We start from the raw sequence: 24,721 nt of genomic DNA on the forward strand, positions 1-24,721 counted from the left end.
CCTAGCATCTATGGTTTGCTGTTTGTTGCCATAGCCACTATGACTGGTTTGATATATTTTTTTGTTTTGCTGTTTTCTGGAACAACTTTTAGCCAAGAGAAAACGTAAGTAAAGCAAATGCAGAATTTACTGGAACTGTTACTTGATTGTGGTCTGCTGTTTTAGGCAAATAGATAATGAATTTAAGTAGAGCCAATACAAAAGGCACTGGGCAAAGTGATGTGTTTCACAAGCAAAATTCTCACAAGTGTACGTGGGACTCATGCTTCTGGAATTACTGTATTTGTTGCCAAAGAAAGCAGTAGACTCAGCTTCTTGTTTGCCACAAATACACAGAAAAAGTTAAGAGATGAAGTTGATGCTCATTAGCTTTTTATGTAGTGCCTGAAGACAGATACTTTGCTACAGGTGTGATGAAAGCTCTTACTTAAATGTGCGTTTTACAATTGGACTTGGTGTGGTTTTGATACTTGTGTCTGCTGGCATTGGTACCTAGAAAGCAGCCAATCTAAGTGCTTTTGGCATCTCAGACAAAGGAGATGCACTTGTATCAAATGGATTGTTGCATTTAGACTTTGTGTGTATTTGAGGTACATTATGTGGTCAGGTACTGAAGCCTGGCTTCTTTGGGGAATGATGCGTGCTTCAATTTATAAAGCACTGAGGAAATTAAAGTAATCCTGCAATTATGTATTCACTTTTTCCTTTAAGTTGCCTCATTAATTTCAGGAAGAACTTTACTGGTAGGAAAAAAAACCATTTAAGTGTAGTATTATGAAGGTTCAGGATTTCATTTGGCAAAAGGAAGAATTATTTCCATGCAAACAGCCTGGTTTAGTAGACATGCTTCTGGGTGTCTGCAAAATCAAATCCATGAACATTATGTGATGTGTTACTTGGTAAGGTTACTCTACAGTCTTTGTAATAAGTCTCACTGAAGTTCTGCTGGTTTTAACTGGTGGCCTAGAATAACTTAACCTGATTATCCTGTTTGCTTTAACAGTGTGTACATAGGTGAATTACAAATGGTAGTAAAAAGTCCAAAGGAAATACAGTTCCTTTACCTTTTTGTTTGTTTTATATTCCATAACAGGTATGTCCTTACAGCACCAAAGATCCTCCGAGTTGGGGCATCTGAGAAAGTTGTAGTTCAAGCTTTTGGTTATGAGGAGGAATTCCCAGTCAATGTTGCCCTAAAAAGCTTTCCAGATAAGCTTACTCTTTATTCTTCTGGCCATATCTCTTTAACTCCTGCCAACAAATTCCAAGATGCTGTATCTTTAAGAGTAAGAAATCCAGACTTTTCTTGCAGTGTTTTTATTGTCACATGCAGTTTTAAGTGTTAAAGTAAATTATGGTGAGTTTTCAGTTGTTTAAATTGGGAAGGGCCCCAATTTCTGTTTGCCACCTGTAGTTTATTTCATGGGACAAAATAACCTTTGAAGGTCCTTTCCAACCCAATGCAATCTGTCAATCTCAGTCTGTCATCTGTGGTATAAGCAAGAATAAACCCTTGTGGGCATTGATGTTTTTATTTAATGTTAATTAACAGCAGGATAGTAATGGCTATTCAGCTACTCTTCTGAACAAATAAAGCTGTAGAGAAAAAGAAGTATTTTAAAGACAGAAGTTAATAGTCTTTAAAAATCTTTATTTTACCCCCACCCCTCCCCAGCTTCAACCAACAGATTTGCCACAAACAGGGAATTCAGTCAAGTTTGTGTATTTGGAAGCTGTTTCTCCACATTTTACAAGGTTAAAAAAAATTCCTATTTCCTATGAGAATGGATTTCTCTTTATTCATACAGACAAGCCAGTTTATACTCCTGATCAGTCAGGTAAATAATGCTTGTTTCTCTTGCCTGTTGTTTAATTTTTAAAGAGTTGATTTTGACAAGGAACTAGGATTTAAATGCCCTTTAAGATCTTGGTTTTGCTGTGTCGCTGTGGGCTGCTATTTATTTTTTTTCTAATGAGCAGAATAACATTTTGAACTAATTGGTGATCATGCTGCAGAAATTAATCACCTCTTCCAATCAGTTACTTCTCAATCCCTGCCTTCTACACCCTGAGTAATCTGTGGCACAAAGAGTGAATGATTTTCCTGGGCATATGTGAAAGCTGACTGAATCATTGGTTTCATGCAGACTGAGCTCTTTTTGCTGCAAAAGTGATATGCTGTGATTGTGATGGTTAAAAATTGCATGGCACTGGGGTGAGTCAATGGGGAAGAACAGTGCTGCAGGGTCTCTTGTTTTAAGCATGCATAAATACTGTTTGGACACTATACCAACAAAAGGTCAAGAGCATTCTATAACTACTATATTATAAAATTATTGGGGATAAGAGGTCATTTCTTGAAATTTTTATGTGAGATCCCTCTAATGGCATGACTTTGAGATTTATTGTCTTAATCCTTACAGTGAAAGTCAGAGTGTATTCTCTGAATGATGAACTGAAGCCAGCTCGTCGAGAAGTTGTCCTAACCTTTGTGGTGAGTTTGTAATTGAATTTAACCTTAATATTCTGTAGATTACAAAACAAATAAATGCAGTTAGATGGCAAGTCAGTGCTGCAATCAATAGTTAATAAAGCTGTTAGGTGTTTTTGCAGGTAGCCAGACATCCTTTAAAAGATTTTAAAGTGACTTGGCATAGTTGGATAGAAGTTTTCAGTTCCTAGATCTAAAGTTGTTACAGAATGTGGGGGGGTGGGGAAAGAAAACAAAATTAATTATCTTTAATATCTTGGGAAAGGATTTTTGATGGAATTTTAATCATGCATTCTTTTCATACTGTTGCTTATTTCATCTGAGATATAGAAATAATCAGTATCTACTGTACTCTTATTTTTTAGCCTTTAGCAGGTTTGTTACTGCAGTAACTTTATAGCAATTTTAAGCATTGTGTAATATCAACTTTTAATTGTTGGAACCACAGTAAAATGTTTTGTCAGGATTTCAGTCTGAGTTGTTTCTAAAAATGTTTGTGGTTTTGTGTTGTGAAATAGGCAAAACTCTTAGAAAAATGAAAACAAAATCACAGAATAAACATTTTCCCTCTGTTGAGAATGATCTGTAACATCTGCTTCTTTCCTGGTATCATTTAAAGGATCCTGAAGGAATAAAAGTGGATATCACAGAAGAGGAAGATTTTACTGGAATAGTTTCTTTTCCTGACTTCAAGATTCCTCCTAATCCTAAGTAGATTTATTTAGTGGTTTTTTGAGAATTATGAACATATTATTGCCTTGTCTTAAACACTCTTTTGCTTGATATACAGAGTGTGCATGACTTGAAACTTGGACATTTCTAGCATTTCACATAGGGTGAGACTATGGTGTAAATAAGGAACTTAGGACCAAATGTTGTCCTCTTCAGTTGCCTTCCAAACTAACATTTGCCTCCTGAAGCCCAGTCGGGAGCTTACACTTGGAGAGGGGGCATATTCTCACTGAGATGAGACAAAGTGAGGAGATGTAGTGAGTGAAAATCCTGGTGATAAAACTGAAGTTAAAAACCACTTAGTGGTAGGTTTATCATGCTCAATTAAAAATGAAGGTGTAACAGAAGCTTTCTACTATAAGGATAGAATCAGTGTGAAAAACTTACTGATTTTGGGGGGGGAAATCTTTTGTGTTTCATATGTCCAGATAAATCCCCAGCATTTTCCCATCATTACAAATAATAAAGTGTGGTAGTTATTACAAACAGTACAATTATTTTTGTTCCATACAAATCAATATTTTGTCAATTCTTCTTTTAGTCTTGAGAGGGTGCTGGAGATTCACTGAATTGGCAGAAGGATGCCAGCAGGTTCTTGAAGAAGTAGATTTTTTGGACTGATTTACTTTGCATCAGGAAATAAGCATCAGTTTATTTTTTCAGAGGGAAGATTAATGATGTCTCTTGGTTAGATTTGCAGCCTTCAGAATGTGTTTCTGCCTGTAAATATGAACCAAAACATTCTGATGGTAGTGATAAATAATGGCAAATTCTTTTCCAGTTTCTTCCAGTGCTTTAAAATATTTTTCAAATAACTATCAAACACCAAGCAAAATTTTCTTGAAGTGGGCATTGAACATGTGCAAAAACTTTGTCCAGAATTTTTCTCCCTAGTCATATTAATAAGAATTTTTGTTAAGCAGTAAGATCATCTTTAACCTTAATTTTTCATCTTGGAAAAAAAAAAATGGATTGCTGACATTTTGTAGGTATGGAATTTGGAAGATTGAAGCCAAGTACAAGAAGAATTTCATAACTTCAGCTGTTGCAGAATTTGAAGTTAAGGAATATGGTAAGGTGTGCCCATACTGTGAACCTCCATTTTGAGATGGTGGTTTTTTTTTTCATTGATATTGTCTTGATGACATCTCTACAACAGAAAGGAAGCAAGTTCAGAAGTGCCTGAGGTAATGCTGGCCTGCTTCTACACAGCAGGGGGATGCAGTGTGATGCCAAGTGCTAATGTCATAGAATCACAGAATGGCTCAGGTTGGAAGGGACCTTAAAGATCAACTACACCAACCTCCCTGCCATTGGCATACTGAAGAACTTCTTTCTAAGATCAAGTCTAAATCTACTCTCCCTCAGCTTCAAACCATTTCCCCTTGTCCTATTGCTAGACACTCTTCTGTCAGTGCAAGCCAGTCAGTCACAGCAGTCTAAGCCTGTATTAGTGCCACTTGCTTCTACACAGAGCTATCCTTTAGCATGCTGAGTCATTCTGAGATAGCTGAGATGAGATAAATGTGAAGCCACTGCAACTGTGAATAGCTTAGGGCTTTACAACTCATGCTTCACTGTGGACAACTATAATACAGTAATTCAGATGACTTGAAACTGATAAGATTCTTTGATGATTTCACAGAGATATCTTTCTGAGGATCTGTAGCTCACTGTGTCAAACCATGTCTGAGTGGCTTTCTTTTCTGCTCCATTTTCAGCAATGCCAAGCTTTTCCATTGCCATAGAGCCAGAAAGTAACTTTATTAGTTCTGATAAATTTGAGAACTTCAGGATTGTTGTGAAAGCTAGGTAAGGAAATTCAGCATTGCTTTCTAAATGTGTGTCTCTCTTCTTCTTTTACCTGAAGAATGAGTCTCCCGTGCCCAGAAGTTTGCTCTTTTCTTCCTCGACAAGCCCTGTCAGCACAGTCCTCTCTGCTGTGTAATATTATTTCTCAACAGAAGTGTTTAAAGCTACACAGATACTTGTATTTGTTTTCTGTCTCTTGCCTAGGAAGTGATTCTTCTTTAAAACCAAGTGCTTTGTTGCAGCCATTAAAGTAATCTTAAAAGCATTTGTATTGGTTTGTTCTCAGCTATTTTTATAACAAAAATCTTGCAACTGCTGATGTCTTTCTTCGGTTTGGAATAATTGACAAAAGTGGAAAGAGAATGATACCTCAGGCATTGCATATAACCAGGGTAAGAGGAAGCATGCCTAGTTTGTGCAGATTTCATATGCTTACTTCAGGATTGACCCATTTCCACAGGAGCTTTCCCATTAGAATTAATGAGAATGGCTCCCGACTCGTAGCTTGTATCAGTGTCAGCTTTTCCTTCGTAATACTGTCATCAGGGTGACAAAAATGCACTTTAAAATGAAACTCAGATGCAGCATCTGAGACATTGTCATTCAGCCTGATTCAATTACTCACTTGAGCAAACTTTGTGGTTGACATTTCTGGGAAATAATTTTTATGGTATCTCTTACAAAAGAAAGGAAGGAAATTAAATGGAGACAAACAGATCCAAATTATATTGATGTATTATGGGCAGTCTTTGCTTCGGCAATTATCCCTCCCTAATTTAGTGAAGATATCTCTGTGTTATTCCTACCTCATGTTGTGCCTGCATGCAGACTTTGCAATACATGCCATTTGTTGATTAATTATCAATGATTTTAGGGAATAAATAATTCTTCTTCATTAAAACAATTCCACCTTTGGTTTCCTCTGAAAGTAGACAACAGAAACATGTTGCAGTCAGAATTTGCATATAGTGTATCTATATATTATTTCTAAATTACTGACTATAAAGTAATGATTTCCATTTCATTTCCAGATTGAAAATGGAGTGGCTGAGATCAATTTTAACAGCAAGAAAGCAGTGAGTTTTATAGACATTCAAAGTCTGGAAGAGTTGGATGGGTCGTATTTATACATTTTGGCATCAGTGATGGAGTCTACAGGTAAATTGCTTTTTAACTGACTTAGTTTTTAAACATATCTGCAAATGTCAGCAGAGCTAGAAAACAAAATTATATGGATAACTTTCCTAGTCTCAAACTTTCCTTAGTATACAAAAGTCCTTCTTCCTATAATTTATAAGGAAGAACAGCCTCTTGCTGTAAAAATGTTTAAGGATTAAGCTTTTCTCTTTTGGCTGTTGGTTTTCACAACACTTTGCACTCTTTAGATGCAAGGACAACACTGTAACAGACAGATTGTGCTGTCCTTTGAAGGCAAGTGGAGGAAACACAGGATCTAGGATGTGATTATTAAAATGTTTTGTTAGGTGGCCTCAGTGGTGAAGCAGAATTTTCTGGAGTTGTATTTGCTGTATCTCCATACAAATTGTTCTTGATTGCCACTCCTCTCTTTGTGAAGCCTGGACTTCCATTCTTCATTAAGGTTAGTTAACAGCAGCTGTATTGGTGCACATTGCAACATAAATCCCAGAATACAGGTTCCTATATAAGGTACTGTAGATCTTAACATGCTTTTAATTTCCACTCATCTGTTACCTTCTTTTTTCTTTCAACTTGGTAATTTAAAAGCTTAACAGCTTGAAAGTTTTCTCCTTGAAAAATGTCACCTTTCTTTGAAGATGTGTTATCTGTTCTGATTATCAGGTGCAGGTGAAAGACACAGTAGATCACTTTGTTGGAAATATCCCTGTCATTGTCACTGCAAAATCATTTAGTGAGCAAATGGATGAGACTGAGCTGATACCAGAGGGCTCAGAATCTGGGAGAAGGAGCACGAGCATGAAGGATGGAACTGCTTTGTTTGTTGTTAATACCCCATCTGATAGCAAAATGTTGGAGTTTCAAGTGAGTGAAATTGTTCCATACATTTATTTCTTTGAGGGTTTAATTCTGAGTTTTTGTGAATGGACAACGCTATTAGGAAGATATTTACACTCAGAAGTTAAGAGTTTATAAAGTTAGAGTTATGAAAACTGCATGTGCTGTAAAGAAACATTGCTGCTCTATTCAATTCATTAAGTGGTTCTGAAACAGTATCCTCATTTGTCACATTTAGCTCATCACAATTAATAAACAAAAAGTCTAAATTAATTGTGAAATCAAATCTCCCACTGTGCTTCCTTCACTATGTAAGGAGGCATCTCATTAACCTTTGCTTCTCTATGTACATGCTTCTAGATTGCCATTTTATATTTAACTTGGTACTTGTTGATCTTTTTAGTAAAGAAAACACAGAAGTCTTGAGCTGACTCTTATTAATCTTTCTGAATAATATACTGCAGAATGATTTAGTATTGCAATGATTTGTGTTCTTATGTGTAATTCTGAGGGGGTTTGTTTCCTCCTTTACTGAAAACGTCTGAGACATTTGGATTATCTTTGCAGGTAAAAACTGCAGATCCACGCCTTTCAGATGAAAACCAAGCAAGTAAAACCTATGAAGCAAGAGCTTACTCATCATTAACTCAGAGTTATTTGTATATTGACTGGGCTTCAAAGCACAAACCACTACAAGTAGGGGATTTAATAAATATGAATGTATATCCCCACAGTGTGTACATTCAGAACATACATCACTACAGCTATTTGGTAAGTAACAGATGTTTCTGCAGCAAACACTGAACTGTTATTTAATATGTGGTCATAGATGAAAAACCTCAACAATCAAGAACTAACTTCAGCATGGAACACAGCAGCTCAGACCTCTGCTCCTTCCCTAAACAATCTGCCAATCTTATAGTCAGAAATTGTTAGCAGTCTCATCTTTAAATTGGGTATTAAGTCTCTGTTGTCTTGAATTGTCATCTGACCTAGGCTGGGATTAAGAACAAGTATTCTAGTCTCTAGAGCTATTTCAGGAGGAAGTGAAAGACTTGCAGCACTTCTTTTCAGGGGATGAGGGATGAGTTTATAAATACATGAAGGGCAGTGTCATGAGGACAGAGTCAGGCTGTTCTCAATGGTGTGCAAGGATAGGACAAGGGGTCACAGATCCAAGCTGGAGCAGAAAAGGTTCCACATAAACATAAGGAAAAAGCTTTTTTTCACTGTGAAGGTGACAGAGCCCTGGAGCAGGCTGCTCAGAGGTTGTGGAGTCTCTTTCTCTGAAGACACTCAAAACCCATCTTGGTGCATTCCTGTGTGACCCGCTGTAGGTGATCCTGCTCTGGCAGGGTGGGTGGACTGGATGATCTTTTGAGGTCCCTTCCAACCCCTAACATTCATAATTCTGTGAGAGATCTACCATCCTTTGATCAGACAAAGCATTTTTGTCTGTTTTGGATTATATCAAAAGGCAAGTAATTAGTATAGGTAAGAAACACGTTAAATATAAACTTTGACCTCTGGATTCTCCACCATTTTTCTGTTATAGATCATATCAAAAGGGAAGATAGTCAGCTTTGGAACTCAGAAAAGAACTGATGATTTGGAATATGAACACCTAACTTTTAAGATAACCCAAGAAATGGTTCCTTCAGCACGACTTATTGTTTACTACATAGTCACGGGAGAAGAAACTGCAGAGTTAGTAGCTGATTCAATCTGGCTGAATGTGGAACAGAAATGTGGGAATAACCTTGATGTGAGTAGTGAAACAAGCACTAAAATTTGTGGCTGTGCAGTTGTTTTATGGCCAGATTTTAATTTACACAAGCATTTGAATGCTTCCTTGCCACGTTTGCCTTCAGATGGATTTATTTTGGAGCAATGTGCTTTTAAAATTGCCAATACTTGTTTTCAATTTATAGATTAAGCTGCAATCAAGCAAAAAGATACTGAATCCAGCAGAAGTTGTATCGCTTAACATGAAAACACAGCTCGATTCCTTTGTTGCTTTGTCAGCTCTTGACAAGGCAGTGTATGGAGTCACCCGAAGAGGAAAGAGAGCGCTGGAAAAAGTTAAGTAGTAGCCACAGAATTAAAACAAGCTGCAGAACAAGCAGGAGAGCTATTAAATTCAGGGTAACAGTTGCTGGTTAAAATCTGACAGGTCAAAGTTATAAAAATAATTAATTTGCAATATTTTGATTTCCATTAAAAGTAATTTGTGGTTTTAAAGACAGACCTGAGCTGTCTCATCAGAATCCTTCATACTTGGCTGAAAATATGTTGCAGTTTTAGAGAGTTCCTTGATCAAGGAGACACAGAAACTACATTCTCCTTCTTAGCTCTTCCTATAATCTTTTCAGGCTGTATTTTGAAGGTATATTTGTAGAATGGTATATGCTGCTGAATTTAGCTCAAATACTGCTAAATGATGCCCTTCAACAAGGACATCTTCCAGACTCAAGTAGTCCATCTGCAAGTCTAACTCATTCATCCTATGGTCATCCACTGAAAGAGTGGTCAAGCATTGGAACAGGCTGCCCAGGGGGATGGTGAAGTCACCATCCCCAAAGGTGTTCAAGAAATGTGTGGATGTGGCATTTTCAGCCATGGTGCTCTTGGGCTGACAGTTGGACTTTATGATCTTGGAGGTCTTTTCCAACTGAAACAATTCCATGACTCTATGGTATATTCCAGGTTTTAGTTAACTGCTGATGCTTTTTTTTTTCCCTTCAGTTAATGCTAGATGTGGAAAAGAGTGACCTTGGGTGTGGTGCTGGAGGAGGGAAGAACAATGTTGACGTGTTCAGAATGGCTGGGCTTACATTTTTAACGAATGCAAATGCTGATGATTCAAAAGAAGAAGGTAAATTCATTTGTTTTAAGCAGCAAATTGTGGATTTCCTTCTCTGAAATGCTCTATTGTGACTCTTAAGTTACTCTGTTGGCACTTGAATTAATAATCAATGCATATACTAATGATTGTTGAGGGAGAAAACCATAATGAGTTGTGGATCAGTTACTGTAACTGGAATGAAAATGCTTTGTTGTAATTAAAATAGTAAATGGAAAAAAAGTCTCTCAAATTTGGAATGTGTTTTATGGAATGATTTTGAAGTGGACTGTGCTGTTACTGTGCTTGTCCTTACCTATTTATTTATTGAACAGATGAACCTTGCCATGAAATTTTAAGAACAAAGCGATCTGGCTTCGAGGATCGGATAAACAAAGAAGGTATTGAAAAAAATCTTTTAAAGTAGATGATGAACAAAAATCACATCCATTAGAAGTCCAGAATCTGAGTGTTTGCTTAGTACTTTTAATTATCGTTATTAACTTAATGTAGCAGAGAGAGAAACTGCCAAATATGGAAGACATCTTTAGAGAGGGCCCCATTTAGAATAGAATAGAATAGAATAGAATAGAATAGAATAGACCAGACCAGACCAGACCAGACCAGACCAGGTTGGAAGAGACCTTCAAGATCATCATGTCCAACCTATCATCCAACACCACCTAATCAACTAACCCATGCAACCAAGCACCCTATCAAGTCTCCTCCTGAACACCTCCAGTGATGGCGATTCCACCACCTCCCCGGGCAGCACATTCCAATGGGCAATCACTCTCTCTGTGTAAAACTTCCTCCTGACCTCCAGCCTGAACCTCTTCTGGTGCAGCCTCTTAGCCATATGCTGACTTTGAAGACAGCAAGATTTAAGTACACATTAAAATTCAAATCTTTTCTTTTTCTGAAGGGTCAGAGCCCTAAAACCTCACAGTTCTCCTGTATGGAAGCTTTTGCCAGGGACCAAGCCTAGCAGAAGAACCTTTGACTGTGAAATCTTAAACTGCAACACAGCTCATCTAGTTAATATTTTTATTTCAGAACAGCATTGTTTAAGGGTGTGTCACTATCATCTAGTTAATGTTTTTATTTCAGAACAGTATTGGTTAAGTGTGTCACTATCTATCATCTAGTTAATATTTTTAAGTTAAGTGTGTGTTACTAGCTCTGGAAAAAATGCCCAGCTGATGTTCTTCCTCAAATCTCTTCCTTCTCTGAGATTCAGCACACGTTAAAAATACGCTGAGTGTAATGAGTTGAGATGCATTTGGAAATAAAAAGTTCATCTGAAGGAAAGGAATCATTTCCTTATTATTTCAGTATCCAAATACAAGCAAGCAGAAACCCGAAACTGCTGCAGGCATGGAATTAAAGAATTTCCAATCTTGGAGACTTGCAGTGACAGAGCGAAACGAATTCGACGCAGTGCCAAGTGCGTTGCTGCATTCATAGATTGCTGTGAATTTGCAAACAAGCTGAGGGAAGAAGAACCCACTAAGCTTCTGATACTGGCAAGAATGTGTAAGTCTGAGAACTTTAACTCTCTTGTGGATGTGGGGTGAAACACTTCCAGCAGGACATGGGTAAATCTAAAAGTGACTACTTTGTTAATCTATTAACCCCTTCCTATTACTTGTCAAGCTTATTCCACAAAAAATTCTACCAGTCTCTAAAGACCTTGGTTGTATAGCCCTGGAGAGGGGAAGGAGAGCAGTTCTTTATCTGTCAAGGTCTGTACCCTACCTTTAGAACATGCAGAGCTGCAGTAAAGGAGCACTGTTGCCTGTGAAGTCAATGCCAAACTTGAATGCTAAATTTGAACCCTTTGCCTAGGCCCACACTAGCCAATGAGTGACATCCCAGGAAAGATCAGTGGGACTTTGGTATTTCTTGCCTTCCTATTCTCTCCCTATTACTGCTTGTTAATAAATTAATCTGTCCGGGACATTCACATGTGTAAATAGATGAGGTGGGATTAACACAGATGTTTGCTTGAGGGTGTTGAGATACAAGAAAAATGTTATCAGGCAAGTAAGCAGAATATAGTATCACAAGAGAAAAAGATAATGATTTTGAAGCCTTTGGTGGAAAGCTGTTGTCAGATGGTTTGGGTTTTTTTGTTTGGTTGGGGTGTTTTTCTCTCTTTACTTGCTTTACGTTATTCAGATTCTGAGGATTTCTTGGAGGTGGATCAGGCAGAAGTTCGTAGCTACTTCCCTGAGAGCTGGTTATGGGAAGTTCACCAGGTTTCTCCAAGGTACTGTTTTTCTCAAATCAGTTGCCAACATTTAACTTAGTCATTTGTTCTACAGAAAATAAACACTAAACTTGAGGTGAGCTGGCTAGCCTTGCCTGTACCCAAGATGTGTGCTAAAATGCAGGTCTGGACAAACTCTTCCTGCCTTGTTTCCCCTGTACAGGATTTGCCGTCTGGTGCCCACGCTGCTGAATTACTTTTCCTTTCACTCTCAGTCTTGCTAAGCAGCAGTTTTAGTGAAGTCAGCTAAATGCAAGTTTAGTCAAACAAAAATCCAGAAATTCTGTTTTCAAATATGCTCTTGTATCTTGTTGAAGCTAAATCTCTCCTACATACAGGGGCTGCTCTGGGCATATGCTGCCTTTGTGTTGATGAGCTTTGGTATTAACAGACAGCCATTAATGATGTGTAAGTGTTCTAAATGCAGGTCAAAGACGCTCTCTGTCACCTTGCCTGATTCACTGACTACCTGGGAAGTACAAGGTGTTGGCATTTCTGATAAAGGCAAGTACTGCAGCCTAATTAGATTTGAGCTAAAGAATTAAGGAGCTTTTCCATGTGGATTTTGGGGAACTCCTCGTTGCAGCTGGCAGTGTTCTATAATGTTCATTTGTTGGTTGATAAACAGGAAAAGAAAGCATCAAAAATATATTTTAGGACAAGGAAATTACTTCATTTCTTGTTACGAATGCAAGTGGCTTGGAAAACAAAACCTGGCTTGTATTTGACAGCAGCCTATAAAAATAGCCAAGAAAAATAGAAGAACAAATAATGAATGACTTTTCTGTCACAGTTTTACATTGTCCTGCTATCAGTAGCTCAGGGACTTCAGGAGAGGGAGAAGCACATTTTCCAATAGATATGGTAGTGAAAAAGATGTGGTAGTCCAAACATCAAATTTATTTCTCACCATGAGAAGAAGGAGAAGCAACTCAGAGGATTAGAGGATACTCAGCAGGTATATGTGGAGACTGGGAGAGAGCAACTTGGAACTTGACAGACACTCAAACAAGAGCCTGGACCCTTCTGAAAAAGCTTGGACAATTTCAGAGTACATATTGAAAACTGCTAGCTCATCAATGAAGGTTGTAAGAATGTGAAGACCTCTTCAGGCTTGTTTGTCAGCAGGGTGGGTAAAACATCCTGCTTTTGTGTTTTTGATTTTCTTAGGTATCTGTGTTGCTGCACCATTGGAACTACAAGTTGTAAAAGATATCTTCCTGAGCGTTTTTGTTCCATATTCTGTGGTGCGAGGAGAACAAATTGAGTTAAAAGGATCAGTTTATAACCATAGAGATTCTGCAATTAAGGTAATTTGTGGTCTTACTGAGTTCTACAGAAAGATTAACAAACTCAAAGAGCATTTCCCCTGTGAGTATCCAATATAAACAGAACCCAGGATCAGATTTCCATTAGTGTTATGTGTGCTCTACATGACTATGTAACAATGAAATCCAATCAGTAATTATTTATTCTCCCACCATTCCACTGATTACACCATTGTCGTGCTCTTGCCCTGCAACTTTGCCTCATGAAAGTTAAGCCACCATTTTTCTATCCCAGTTGTTTAGACACTGTCAAAAAGTGCTGGGATTCTTTTTGAATTTCCTGTTCCAGAGCTCACAGGTCACATTGCACAGGGATTTAATATAAAGAGAAATACATGAAACAAAATTAGTACTGAAAAAACACAAGTAAGCAAAGAATCTGCATGAAGCAGGGGTGAGTATGAAGCTTAGCATAGTGGTTCTCTGGCGCTGCTGCTGCTCATTTCATAGTCTCAGTCAGGGTTGGAAAGGACCACAAGGATCATCTAGTTCCAATCCCTCTGCCATGGGCAGGGACACCCCACACTAGATTGATAGGTTGAGGCCCCGTCCCTGGAAGTGTTTAAGACCAGGCTGGATGAGGCTCTGGGCAGGCTGATCTAGTGTGGGGTGTCCCTGCCCATGGCAGGGGGGTTGGAACTAGATGATCCTTGTGGTCCCTTCCAACCCTGACTGATACCATGATACTGTGTTAGATCAGGCTGGCCAGAGCCTCGTCCAGCCTGGTCTTAAACACCTCCAGGGACAGCACCCCAACCACCTCCCTGGAAAACACATTCCAGGGTTTCACCACTCTCATGGGGAAGAACCTCCTCCTCACATCCAGCCTGAATCTCGCCACCTCCAGCTTCATTCCATTCCCCCTAGTCCTATCACTACCTGAGATCCTGAGAAGTCCCTCCCCAGCCTTCTTGTAGGCCCCCTTCAGATCATGGAAGGCCACAATTAGGTGACCTTGGAGCCTTCTCTTCTCCAGACTGAACAGCCCCAACTCCTTCAGTCTGTCCTCATAGGAGAGGTGCTCCAGCCCTCTGCTCATCCTCGTGGCCCTTCTCTGGATACCTTCCAGCACGTCCATATCCCTCTTGTGATAGTGACTCCAGAACTGGAGGCAGTACTCCAGGTGGGGTCTCACCAGAGCTGAGTAGAGGGGGAGAATCACCTCCCTTGCCCTGCTGGCCACACTTCTCCTGATGCAGCCCAGGATCTGATTGGCTTTCCGGGCTGCAAGTGCACACTGAGAGCTCCTGTTGAGCTTTTTGTCCACCAGCACCCCCAAGTCTCTCTCCTCAGGGCTACTTTCCAGACAGTCATTGCCCAGCCTGTATTTGTTAATGGTCTTTAGTGCAAGTAATAATGATTAAAAGATAGTAACAATTACTCCTTGTAAACAGAACAGCAGAATTACAGCTCAGTAGGGGAATATAGTGGCTTTAAGATTTCCCTGGAGTTGTACCTGTCATGGAGGCAAAACATTTCAACTCTTTCAACGTGTCAGTTCTGTGTTACAGTAGCCACTGGGAGTGGAATCTGTTCCTTTGGAAGTTCTGCAACTACTGGAATGAGGAGCTGTCATCTTAAGACTCTAGATGGTGGATCTTCAGCAGCAGTTACATTCAGGATACTTCCTTTGGAGCTAGGTCTTCACACCATCAACTTCACGTTGCTGACAACCAGCAACAGTGAAATTGTAGTTAAAACTTTGCGAGTAATGGTAAGAACAATGATCCACATGTTTGTAATGGGTTTGAATTTCATATGGATCCAGTGACACATTAAAAATCTATATAATATAAAAATATTGCTTATTTTGAACACTATCAGAATCCAAAACATCACATATCACTGAACTCGCTGAGGTGTATGCAGAGGAAAAATGCTTAACTAAGTATTTGACTACACACACTTGAAAACCTTGATTATAACTTTTAAACCTTGATTATAACTTTTAAACCTTGATTATAATAATTGTCCTAAAGATTTTACAGAGAGAGACAGAGAAAGATACTGACATAGGGAGCAATCTTGCTATTTGACTCAGATTTTCAGCTGCTTAAGCAAGACACTTTTCTGAATATTTTATACTTAAATATTTTATTTAAATCTTTGGTTAGATTTGCTCAAGTTTTTGAGAGACAGAATGCTAGCTTAAATATATGTGGAATAGATGTGGAACAGCTAAGGAAAACTACAGAGAAGGGTGTAGAAGGCAAAAATACTATGGTTTAAAGTGTCATTTAATTAAGCAGAAGTGTTTTCATTTTTTGCTCTTTACCTTTCATGATTTCAGCCAGAAGGCATTAAGAAAGAACTTCATACAGGCTTCACTTTGGATCCACAGGGTGTTTATGGTAAGAGAATTGATTATGTCTTTGTTATTTTTTTCATGTTCTTACTTCCTCATCAAGTTCTCTGTAATGTGAGCAAAATGGACATTTGTCCTTCTTGAAATATTATTCCTATGTCCCTTCCAAGGCTTTCTTGTCCTTTCATTCACTAACAAATCCATCTCTAAATAGTTTCCAAAAAGACTTGGATTCATTTCTTAAAGAAACCTTTCTATGTGTCTTTTACTGTGAAATAGGTTTTCTCAGTGTGCTTGAAAACCACTTAGCAGGTACTTTATCAATGAAAACAGAATATTTTCTTATTTACAGAATCACAAATTGTTAGGGGTTAGAAGAGACTTTCAAAGATCATCCAGTCCAGTGCCCCTGCCAGAGCAGGATCACCTAGAGTAGGTCACACAAATGCATTCAGGCAGGTTTTGAATGTCTCCGGAGAAGGGGACTCCACAACCTGTCTGGGCAGCCTGCTCCAGGGCTCTGTCACCTTCACAGTGACAAAGCTTTTCCTTATGTTCATGTGGAACCTCTTCTGCTCCAGCTTGCACCTGTGGCCCCTTGTCCTATCCTTGGACATCACTGAGAAGAGCCTGACTCTGTCCTCCCAACACTCACCCTTCACATAATACGTCCCCCTCTTAGTCTCCTCTTCTCCAAGCTAAAGAGACCCAGCTCCCTCAGCCTTTCCTCAGAGGGGAGACAATTAACCAGAGATGAATCTGAAACCATGAAGTTTAGGCCAGATCAGATATTTTACTTAACAAAATAGTCCAAATTAAGATGAAAGTCTTTGTGTCTATTCTTTTTCAAAGGTCAATATTATTTGCATGAACACTTGAGCATATTTCTAGTTTTCAAGCTAACACAGGTGTTTTTATTGCTGAGTTCTCAGATAGTTGTACCTTTTCAATCTGGCTGTTACATCTGACTCATGCATTGGTTTAGATGGTGTGATGTGATATATACACATTTTCAATTATAGGTTTGCTCAAGAGACGCCAAGAATTCCGCTACAAAATCCCATTAAATCTTGTCCCTAAAACAAAAGTTGACAGAAATGTCAGCGTCAAAGGTAAACTGAATTGAAACTTTTAGTCTGTTGAATATGTGCTTTCTGCATTTATGTTCCTTTCCTCCTATTTCCTATTCCTTCCTTTAAATTTATCTGAATTTATTCTTAGCTTCTCCTTTAGAGAAAAGGCTTTGCAAATCATCTTTTAGTGCAGCATTTTAAATACTTTACCTGGAATGATTGCTGAGAAATACCACTCAGGTTCTGCCCTTGGATTCACTCTCATCATCTCATTTAAATACATGTTGGTTTTTGCCTTTCCACAGGACATCTTATGGGTGAAGTGATTGCCACAGTCCTCGATCCTAATAGTCTTGGTGTTCTTACTGACCTGCCAAAGGGCAGTGCAGAGACAGAGCTTATGAGTATTGTCCCAGTATTTTATGTGTTTCACTACTTGGAAAAGTCAAACAACTGGCATTTACTTGGTCCTGAAACCTTAACTTCAAGGACACGAATGAGGCGGAAGATGAAAGAAGGTAGACAAACATAGCTTCTTCTCTTGCTTCAGAGCTGTAGAGGTGCATAAACTTTGCTGATTGAGAAAGATAATCTGACTGAGCAAATGCAATTTTAATACAAATCTCTTTTCATAGTTTATTTTCTGCCTAATCTGTCCCTTAGGAATTGTGAGTATCTTGTCCTTCAGAAATGCTGACTTCTCATATAGCATGTGGAGGAATGGGGAAGCCAGCACATGGTGAGTTCAGGAGGCTTTTTGATTAGATTAGATGGAAGAAGCTCATTTAATTCATTTGCTGTCATAACTAAGTTTTAGAGGTTGATACTTTCTAGGAAGCATGAGAGGTGAGATGGGTGGCAGATTTAAATGGTACTTACAAATTTGAAGAGGATCTTTTGTTTCCTTGCTTTCACTTGCTAAATCTTTTGTTTATGTCCACACCAGTACAACCAAGTTGGGCTACTGGTTAGGAGTAGACATAGATAAGATGATCTGTAGAATTTTGCTCAGTTTTCTTTGGGCTTGGAATTTTGCAGGACTGCATAGAGCTGGTTCCTTGTAGAAGTCATAAGCTCAGGCAAAGTCTGAACCCTATGTCCAGGGACATGAGCAAGGACAAAACAAAAATGCCTCTTATTCACACCAGTACACCATTGAAAGGCTAAGTGCTGTGTATGGGAAACAGAATCTGCTGTGGAAAATTAGGGAAATACAGCCACTGTCTTGCCTTTCAGAATGGCAAATGCAGTTGGCTGAGAGAGGGAAGGAGTAAGATGCTTCAAAGGCATCTTCCTTAAGTTCTGTGCATGTGAAAAAAATTAACCCTTTGGGGATGTAATGAGTTCATATCCTGAAACATGGAAACTGATCCTTGTTGAAAATTGAGTAATTCCCATGAGGTAAATTTAAAACTAATCTGCAATATTTCTTTGAACTGTGGGAGCATGTAGCACACCTAAATCATAAACAGTGCAAAACTCTAGCAGTGTAGTATTATCTGACAATCACAAGAAGTATTTCTATTTCCTTGGCAGGTTGACAGCTTTTGCTTTGAGAATTTTTGGACAAGTTAATCAATATATAGATTTGGATCAAATTTCTGTTTGTAATACACTTCTGTGGCTGATTGATAACTGCCAAATGCCAGATGGGTCCTTCAATGAATTTTCAGATTATCACCCAGTGAAACTACAGGTATGAAAACCAAATGCTTTCTGTGTGTATGCAATGAAAGCTGAAGATAATGTGGTTGAGGAATGCAAGGTATTTCAGGCTGCATTTCACCACTCAAAGCAGTTTTGCAAGATTTGCCTTTTTCTCAGTCTCAGAAATGGCACAATCTTGCAAACCTTTCTGTTTTCCCACTAAAAGTAGCTTCTTAATGTTAAAAAAAACAAACATTCAACACAAGAAGGACATGGACCTGATGGAGCAGATCCAGAGGAGGGCCATGAAAGTGACCAGGGGGCTGGAGCACCTCACTATGAGGACAGGTTGAGGGAGCTGGGGTTCTTCAGCCTGGAGAAGAAAAAACTCTGGAGATCTAATAGTGGCCTTCCAGTAGCAGAAGGAGCCTACAAGAAGGCTGGAGAGGGACTGTTTCCAAAGGCCTGTAGGATTGGGACGAGAGACAGTGATTTGAAATTAGAGAAGTAGATTTAAGTTGGACATTAGGAACAAGTTCTGCACCATGAGGGTGCTGGAACACTGCAACAGGTTGCCCAGGGAGGTAGTTGAAGCCCCATCCTTGGAGATATTCAAGGTCAGGCTCAACAGGGCTCTGGGCAACCTGATATAATGAAGCATGTCTCTGCTCATTGCAGGGGGTTGGACTAGATGACCTTCGGAGGCCCCTTCCAACCCAAACCATTCTGTGATTCTGTGATTTTACAATGCAGTAGTCCTGGCTTGCCAGTAACTTCATGTATTCTTACAGGAATTCTTATTTGTTTCCTCAGCTAAACTGTAGAAATTGTAACTTATTTAAATTAACTGTTGTTCCTATATAATTAGTTTTGCATACTTGATTTTGTAGGGTACACTACCCAGAGAAGCTAAAGAAAAAAATTTGTATCTCACAGCATTTTCTCTTATTGGAATTGAGAAGTCAATTAAAATATGTCCTACTCAGGTAAATGTTACTTGTGTTTTTGCCAGCAGTCATGTTCTGATTCTAACTTCCATTTTCTTTAATGTTTGTTCAAAGAAAGCAAGAGACTTTTTATTCTTAATTTCAAAGGTGAAGATTAATTTCCTTTGTGAGACTTTGTCTTTCAAATTCAGTAAAAGAACAGGAATGCAGTTCTGGATCTCTTTATTATCAGATGTATTGCAGAAGATATTAGATACAATTACACTGTCTGATAGCTGTGTTTCTTTAAACATAACTCTCATTGGTGTAAACTGTAGCCTGTTCACCTTTTCAGAGAATCCATGATGCTAAAAACAAAGCAGGAGATTATTTGATGAGAAATGTGAGGTCTGCTCAAAGCCCTTTTGTGATGGCAATCACTGCCTACGCTTTAGCTCTTCTGGATGTGAACGGCCAGGCTGCACGATCGGCCTTCTCTGCACTGAAGAAGGAAGCATCTGTCATAGGTATTTTAAATTATCTTAGAGTAGTTGGCTCTTAGGCAATTTTCTAGTATTTTTAAATTCTCTGGTGTGATGGCATTAACTTGAAGAGTCAATTTCAGTGATGCTTGCTTTGGTATAAGCAAATTTTTAGTCTGTGTGGCCTAGTGCTTTTGCTAGATTGGGTCCTGCTTTCAGCTTTTCATAGTATCATAGTATCAGTCAGGGTTGGAAGGGACCACAAGGATCATCTAGTTCCAACCCCCCTGCCATGGGCAGGGACACCCCACACTAGATCAGCTTGACCAGAGCCTCATCCAGCCTGGTCTTACCCCCAGGGACTGGGCCTCGACCACCTCCCTGGACAACCCATTCCAGGGTTTCACCACTCTCATGGTGAAGAACCTCCTCCTCACATCTAGCCTGAATCTTCCCACCTCCAGCTTCATTCCATTCCCCCTAGTCCTATCACTACCTGAGATCCTTGAACAGGACAGTTTTATTCACAAGATACAAGTCAGCTGTATTCTGTTTGTTTGGCCACTCCATCTTTGGTCAGGACCAGCAATATTCAGATATGCATCAGATGCTTTGCATCGCATCTCTTTACCATCAAGTTCTAGTATAATGGTCAGAGTTAGTAGTGTAAGTATACCTTTATTTTCTGTTAAATGCAGAGTGAGTTCCTCCTTTTCTCCTTGACCTGAGTAGACAACACTTCACCTTGTGTAGTCTGGAGAGAGCTGTTGCTATGTGTCAGTCTGAAACCTGCCTTCTGTAGGTAACCCTCCTGTTTATCGGTTCTGGGAGAACACTTTCAAGGCACAAGACCAACACACTCCCAGTGCTGTTACTGCACAAATGGTTGAAACTACAGCATATGCCCTGCTTACTACTCTGCTGAGAGGGGACAAAGACTATGCTAATCTAATTGTGAAATGGTTGTCCAAGGAACAAAGATATGGAGGAGGGTTTTATTCAACTCAGGTGAGTTAACTCCTATGAAATGTACTCCTGAGCCAATAGCAGTCACCATTTTTTGCAGTCATGTTTAAGTGGCAGAAAATAAACTGCTTTGTAATACATTTTCACTTTTTTTGAATCCTTGGAATTAATCCTTTGTAATTGATTTCTGGCAGGACACAATTAATGCCCTTGAGGCCTTGACTGAATATTCCCTTCTTGTCAAACGGCTGAATTTGGACATGAGTGTCAAAGTAGCATACAAAAACCACGGAGACATACAAGTGTTTAAACTGACAGAAGACAATTTCGTGGGAAGAACTATGACAGTGAGTGAACAGTATTGCTTTAGGAAAGCAAAAGCAGAATTCTTAGCATCATGTCAAGTATTTGAACTTTGAAATTGCAACTGCAGTAGCTTTTAATAATCTGGTGGTAATTTGGTATAGTGAATGGACAGTGGCATTGAGTGCACCCTCAGCAAGTTTGCTGATGACACCGAGCTGTGTGGTGCAGCAGACACGCTGGAGGGAAGGGAGGCCATCCAGAGGGACCTTGACAGGCTGGAGAGGTGGGCACAAGCCAACCTCATGAAGTTCAATAAGAGCAAGTGCAGGGTCATGCATCTGGGTCGAGGCACTCCCAGGCACAAATCCAGGCTGGGCAGTGACTGGCTGGAAAGTAGCCCTGAGGAGAGAGACTTGGGGGTGCTGGTGGACAAAAAGCTCAACATGAGCTCTCAATGTGCACTTGCAGCCCGGAAAGTCAATCAGATCCTGGGCTGCATCAGGAGAAGTGTGGCTAGCAGGGCAAGGGAGGTGATTCTCCCCCTCTACTCAGCCCTGGTGAGACCCCACCTGGAGTACTGTGTCCAATTCTGGAGCCCCTATTACAAGAGGGATGTGGAGGTGCTGGAAGGTGTCCAGAGAAGGGCCACAGGGATGATCAGAGGGCTGGAGCACCTCTCCTATGAGGACATTCTGAAGGAGTTGGGGTTGTTCAGTCTGCAGAAGAGAAGGCTCCCAGGTGACCTAATTGTGGCCTTCCAGTATCTGAAGGGGGCCTACAGGAAGGCTGGGGAAGGACTTCTCAGGATCTCAGGTAGTGATAGGACTAGGGGGAATGGAATGAAGCTGGAGGTGGGGAGATTCAGGCTGGATGTGAGGAGGAGGTTCTTCACCATGAGAGTGGTGAGGCCCTGGAATGGGTTGTCCAGGGAGGTGGTTGAGGCTCCATCCCTGGGGGTGTTTAAGAGCAGGCTGGATGAGGCTCTGGTCAGGCTGATCTAGTGTGGGGTGTCCCTGCCCATGGCAGGGGGGTTGGAACTAGATGATCCGTGTGGTCCCTTCCAACCCTGAATGAAACTATGAAACTATGAATGGTTAAGGACTTTGCTTCTCTGCTGTATTTTAATGCATTTGAATGTTCATTTGAATTTAGCATCTCTGCTTGTTCCTATGAAGATTTCTTTTTTGTAGAATCTTTTTGTAGCTTCAGGCCTTAATATGAATTTAAAATGTAGAAGAGCAAAATTGTCTGACTTGAATTGTTGCTGCTAGAGCTTTGTTATTAACCTAGAACTTCTTGTTTAACATCAATCCTTCAGGTGCCTTTGGAGGATGACATCTATGTGAGCACTGGAAGCAGCACTGGCATAGCTACAGTAAATGTGAGCATGCAACCAACCTTTCTACCTGGGATCTCTGGTTTGTTACTAATAACATTGAAAAAGAAAGTGAAATTTCTCATAAGCTCTTCCATTTGATGTCCTTTACCTTTAGACTGAAGCAACAGATATCATTATAATGATATTTCAGATTAATTTCAAGTGATTTATGGCTAAGGAGAAAGAAGTTATGGAGTTTTTTTCCTTTTCATCAGAGGTTTTAGGTCCTATAAATACAAATAGATGATCAGCTTGGTTTTAATTCTCACTAATGGTTCCAGTCTCTGTTTAGATGGCCAAAGAAGGAAGACCCAAATTAGTCAACAGTTTTGAGAAATGAGCAATTTCTCTGTGATACTGGTGTTGACTCTTGCTTTATTAAGCAATATCATTGAAAAACTGCTTTCTTGCCATATTTAAAGGAATATTTTTGTATGCCTAAATATTAAGTGCATGTATAATAAGCACAACAGAAATAGATTATTTACAAATCTTCTGCTTTTCCATAGCCTCTTCTAGTATCAACTTAACATCTGGAAAGTACAGATTCTTGTATTTACTATATACATTCTTGTATATACTAGTATTTATATTAGTAAAGTATCAGGAGCTGGGGTTAGTTTTGTAAATAAACCCAGCAAGAGTGGTGTGGTTTGGCTCAAGAATTCCTCATCTCCTTCTGTGCTGATCACTGACTGACTTTGTGCCCATCAGAACTACTCGTGTTGTGCAGACTTAGGTTTATTGCTATTCTATCGTAGTATCATAGTATCAGTCAGGGTTGGAAGGGACCACAAGGATCATCTAGTTCCAGCCCCCCTGCCATGGGCAGGGACACCCTACACTATATCAGGCTGGCCAGAGCCTCATCCAGCCTGCTCTTAAACACCCCCAGGGACGGGGCCTCGACCACCTCCCTGGACAACCCATTCTAGGGCCTCACCACTCTCATGGGGAAGAACCTCCTCCTCACATCTAGCCTGAATCTCCCCACCTCCAGCTTCATTCCATTCCCCCTAGTCCTATCACTACCTGAGATCCTGAGAAGTCCTTCCCCAGCCTTCCTGTAGGCCCCCTTCAGATACTGGAAGGCCACAGTTAAGTCACCTCGGAGCCTTCTCTTCTGCAGACTGAACAGCCCCAACTCCTTCAGTCTGTCCTCATAGGAGAGGTGCTCCAGCCCTCTGATCATCCTTGTGGCCCTACTCTGGACACGTTCTGTTAGGAGTTTTCTCAGTTCTATGCCAGTTTTGAGGATTGTTTGCTGTTTCTCTTTTGTCTTATTTGTACCTGTGCAGGTGAGGACAGTATATAATACAATTGGTACTTCTGAAGAGTCATGTAACTTTGAATTGAAGATTCTTGCAAAGAGAGATGATGGTAAGGTTTTAACATGGTTTCAAATATTGCTGTTCAGGTCAGTGCAAGGGAGACAGGGAAAAAAGAAGAAAGCTTTAGTTGATTTAACAAAGGGGGTTTTAATAAGAATGAAACTCGAGTAAGTTCTGCCACTTCCTAAATCAAAACTGGAAAAGAAATTACCAGAAGCCTTTATAGCTCTTCTTGAAACTATTGCCTTTTTTGTCAATAGAATTAGCTTTTAATGTATTTTTGTTAGGTGCCTTTTTACTCATTTATGGAAGAGTTTTTGCAGTTGAGGGAGTGAGGAATACAAACTAACAACTGAAGAAAGAAATATGATGGGGGAAGTTAGAGGTTTCAGTGAGTTCTAGTCCAGTTACAACAGGGTATACAACCACAGTCTGAGCTTTCTCCTTGGAGTAGTATTGATAAGTACACAATAAACTAAAACCTTAAAGCTGTGTTCCTGCACCTGAATTATAAAAAAAGGTATAACATTACTTCTTTGTGGCTAGACAATGGACTCCTATAAAAATAGCCATTAAAACTTTTAATGATACAAATGCTTTCTGAGAATTTGGGAAGAGTCAGAAAATGACTGACTTTGACTCTGCTTGATATGAAAAGGTCACAGAAGAGAAGAAGGGGAGCCACTTGGGCTCTTGGAGGCCTGTGCAAAGTAAGTAGAGCTTGATGGGGGGTTTGGTTGCTTGGTTGGTTGGGGTTTTGGTTTGGTTCCCCACTGATGGAGCCAGTGTTTTGCATTTAAAGGTTATAATTTAACTAAATGCTGTCTCTAATCTG

General features: G+C 39.6%; 1 protein-coding gene across 1 annotated transcript in view; it reads left to right on the forward strand.

Annotated features, from left to right (window-relative positions):
- The window catches only part of C5 (complement C5), a 30,305-nt gene continuing 5,584 nt past the window's right edge, over positions 1-24,721 (forward strand). The window contains exons 1-33 of the mRNA XM_068155836.1: positions 1-104; positions 1,094-1,286; positions 1,676-1,838; positions 2,424-2,494; positions 3,111-3,202; positions 4,213-4,295; positions 4,945-5,035; positions 5,322-5,427; positions 6,067-6,193; positions 6,520-6,635; positions 6,857-7,057; positions 7,598-7,801; positions 8,586-8,795; positions 8,962-9,111; positions 9,776-9,905; positions 10,208-10,273; positions 11,208-11,408; positions 12,054-12,144; positions 12,572-12,648; positions 13,315-13,454; positions 14,971-15,186; positions 15,763-15,823; positions 16,800-16,889; positions 17,156-17,368; positions 17,514-17,589; positions 18,387-18,546; positions 19,388-19,483; positions 19,779-19,950; positions 20,708-20,913; positions 21,066-21,218; positions 22,496-22,558; positions 23,854-23,935; positions 24,545-24,596. Of these exons, the coding sequence (XP_068011937.1) occupies positions 40-104; positions 1,094-1,286; positions 1,676-1,838; positions 2,424-2,494; positions 3,111-3,202; positions 4,213-4,295; positions 4,945-5,035; positions 5,322-5,427; positions 6,067-6,193; positions 6,520-6,635; positions 6,857-7,057; positions 7,598-7,801; positions 8,586-8,795; positions 8,962-9,111; positions 9,776-9,905; positions 10,208-10,273; positions 11,208-11,408; positions 12,054-12,144; positions 12,572-12,648; positions 13,315-13,454; positions 14,971-15,186; positions 15,763-15,823; positions 16,800-16,889; positions 17,156-17,368; positions 17,514-17,589; positions 18,387-18,546; positions 19,388-19,483; positions 19,779-19,950; positions 20,708-20,913; positions 21,066-21,218; positions 22,496-22,558; positions 23,854-23,935; positions 24,545-24,596 (4,217 nt within the window). The 5' untranslated portion in view covers positions 1-39. The remainder of the gene's footprint in view (positions 105-1,093; positions 1,287-1,675; positions 1,839-2,423; positions 2,495-3,110; positions 3,203-4,212; positions 4,296-4,944; positions 5,036-5,321; positions 5,428-6,066; positions 6,194-6,519; positions 6,636-6,856; positions 7,058-7,597; positions 7,802-8,585; positions 8,796-8,961; positions 9,112-9,775; positions 9,906-10,207; positions 10,274-11,207; positions 11,409-12,053; positions 12,145-12,571; positions 12,649-13,314; positions 13,455-14,970; positions 15,187-15,762; positions 15,824-16,799; positions 16,890-17,155; positions 17,369-17,513; positions 17,590-18,386; positions 18,547-19,387; positions 19,484-19,778; positions 19,951-20,707; positions 20,914-21,065; positions 21,219-22,495; positions 22,559-23,853; positions 23,936-24,544; positions 24,597-24,721) is intronic.

This window comes from Melanerpes formicivorus, unplaced genomic scaffold, assembly GCF_026170545.1.
Source record: "Melanerpes formicivorus ecotype bairdi unplaced genomic scaffold, bMelFor1.0.p_v2 SCAF_33, whole genome shotgun sequence".
Taxonomy (NCBI): Eukaryota; Metazoa; Chordata; class Aves; order Piciformes; family Picidae; genus Melanerpes; species Melanerpes formicivorus.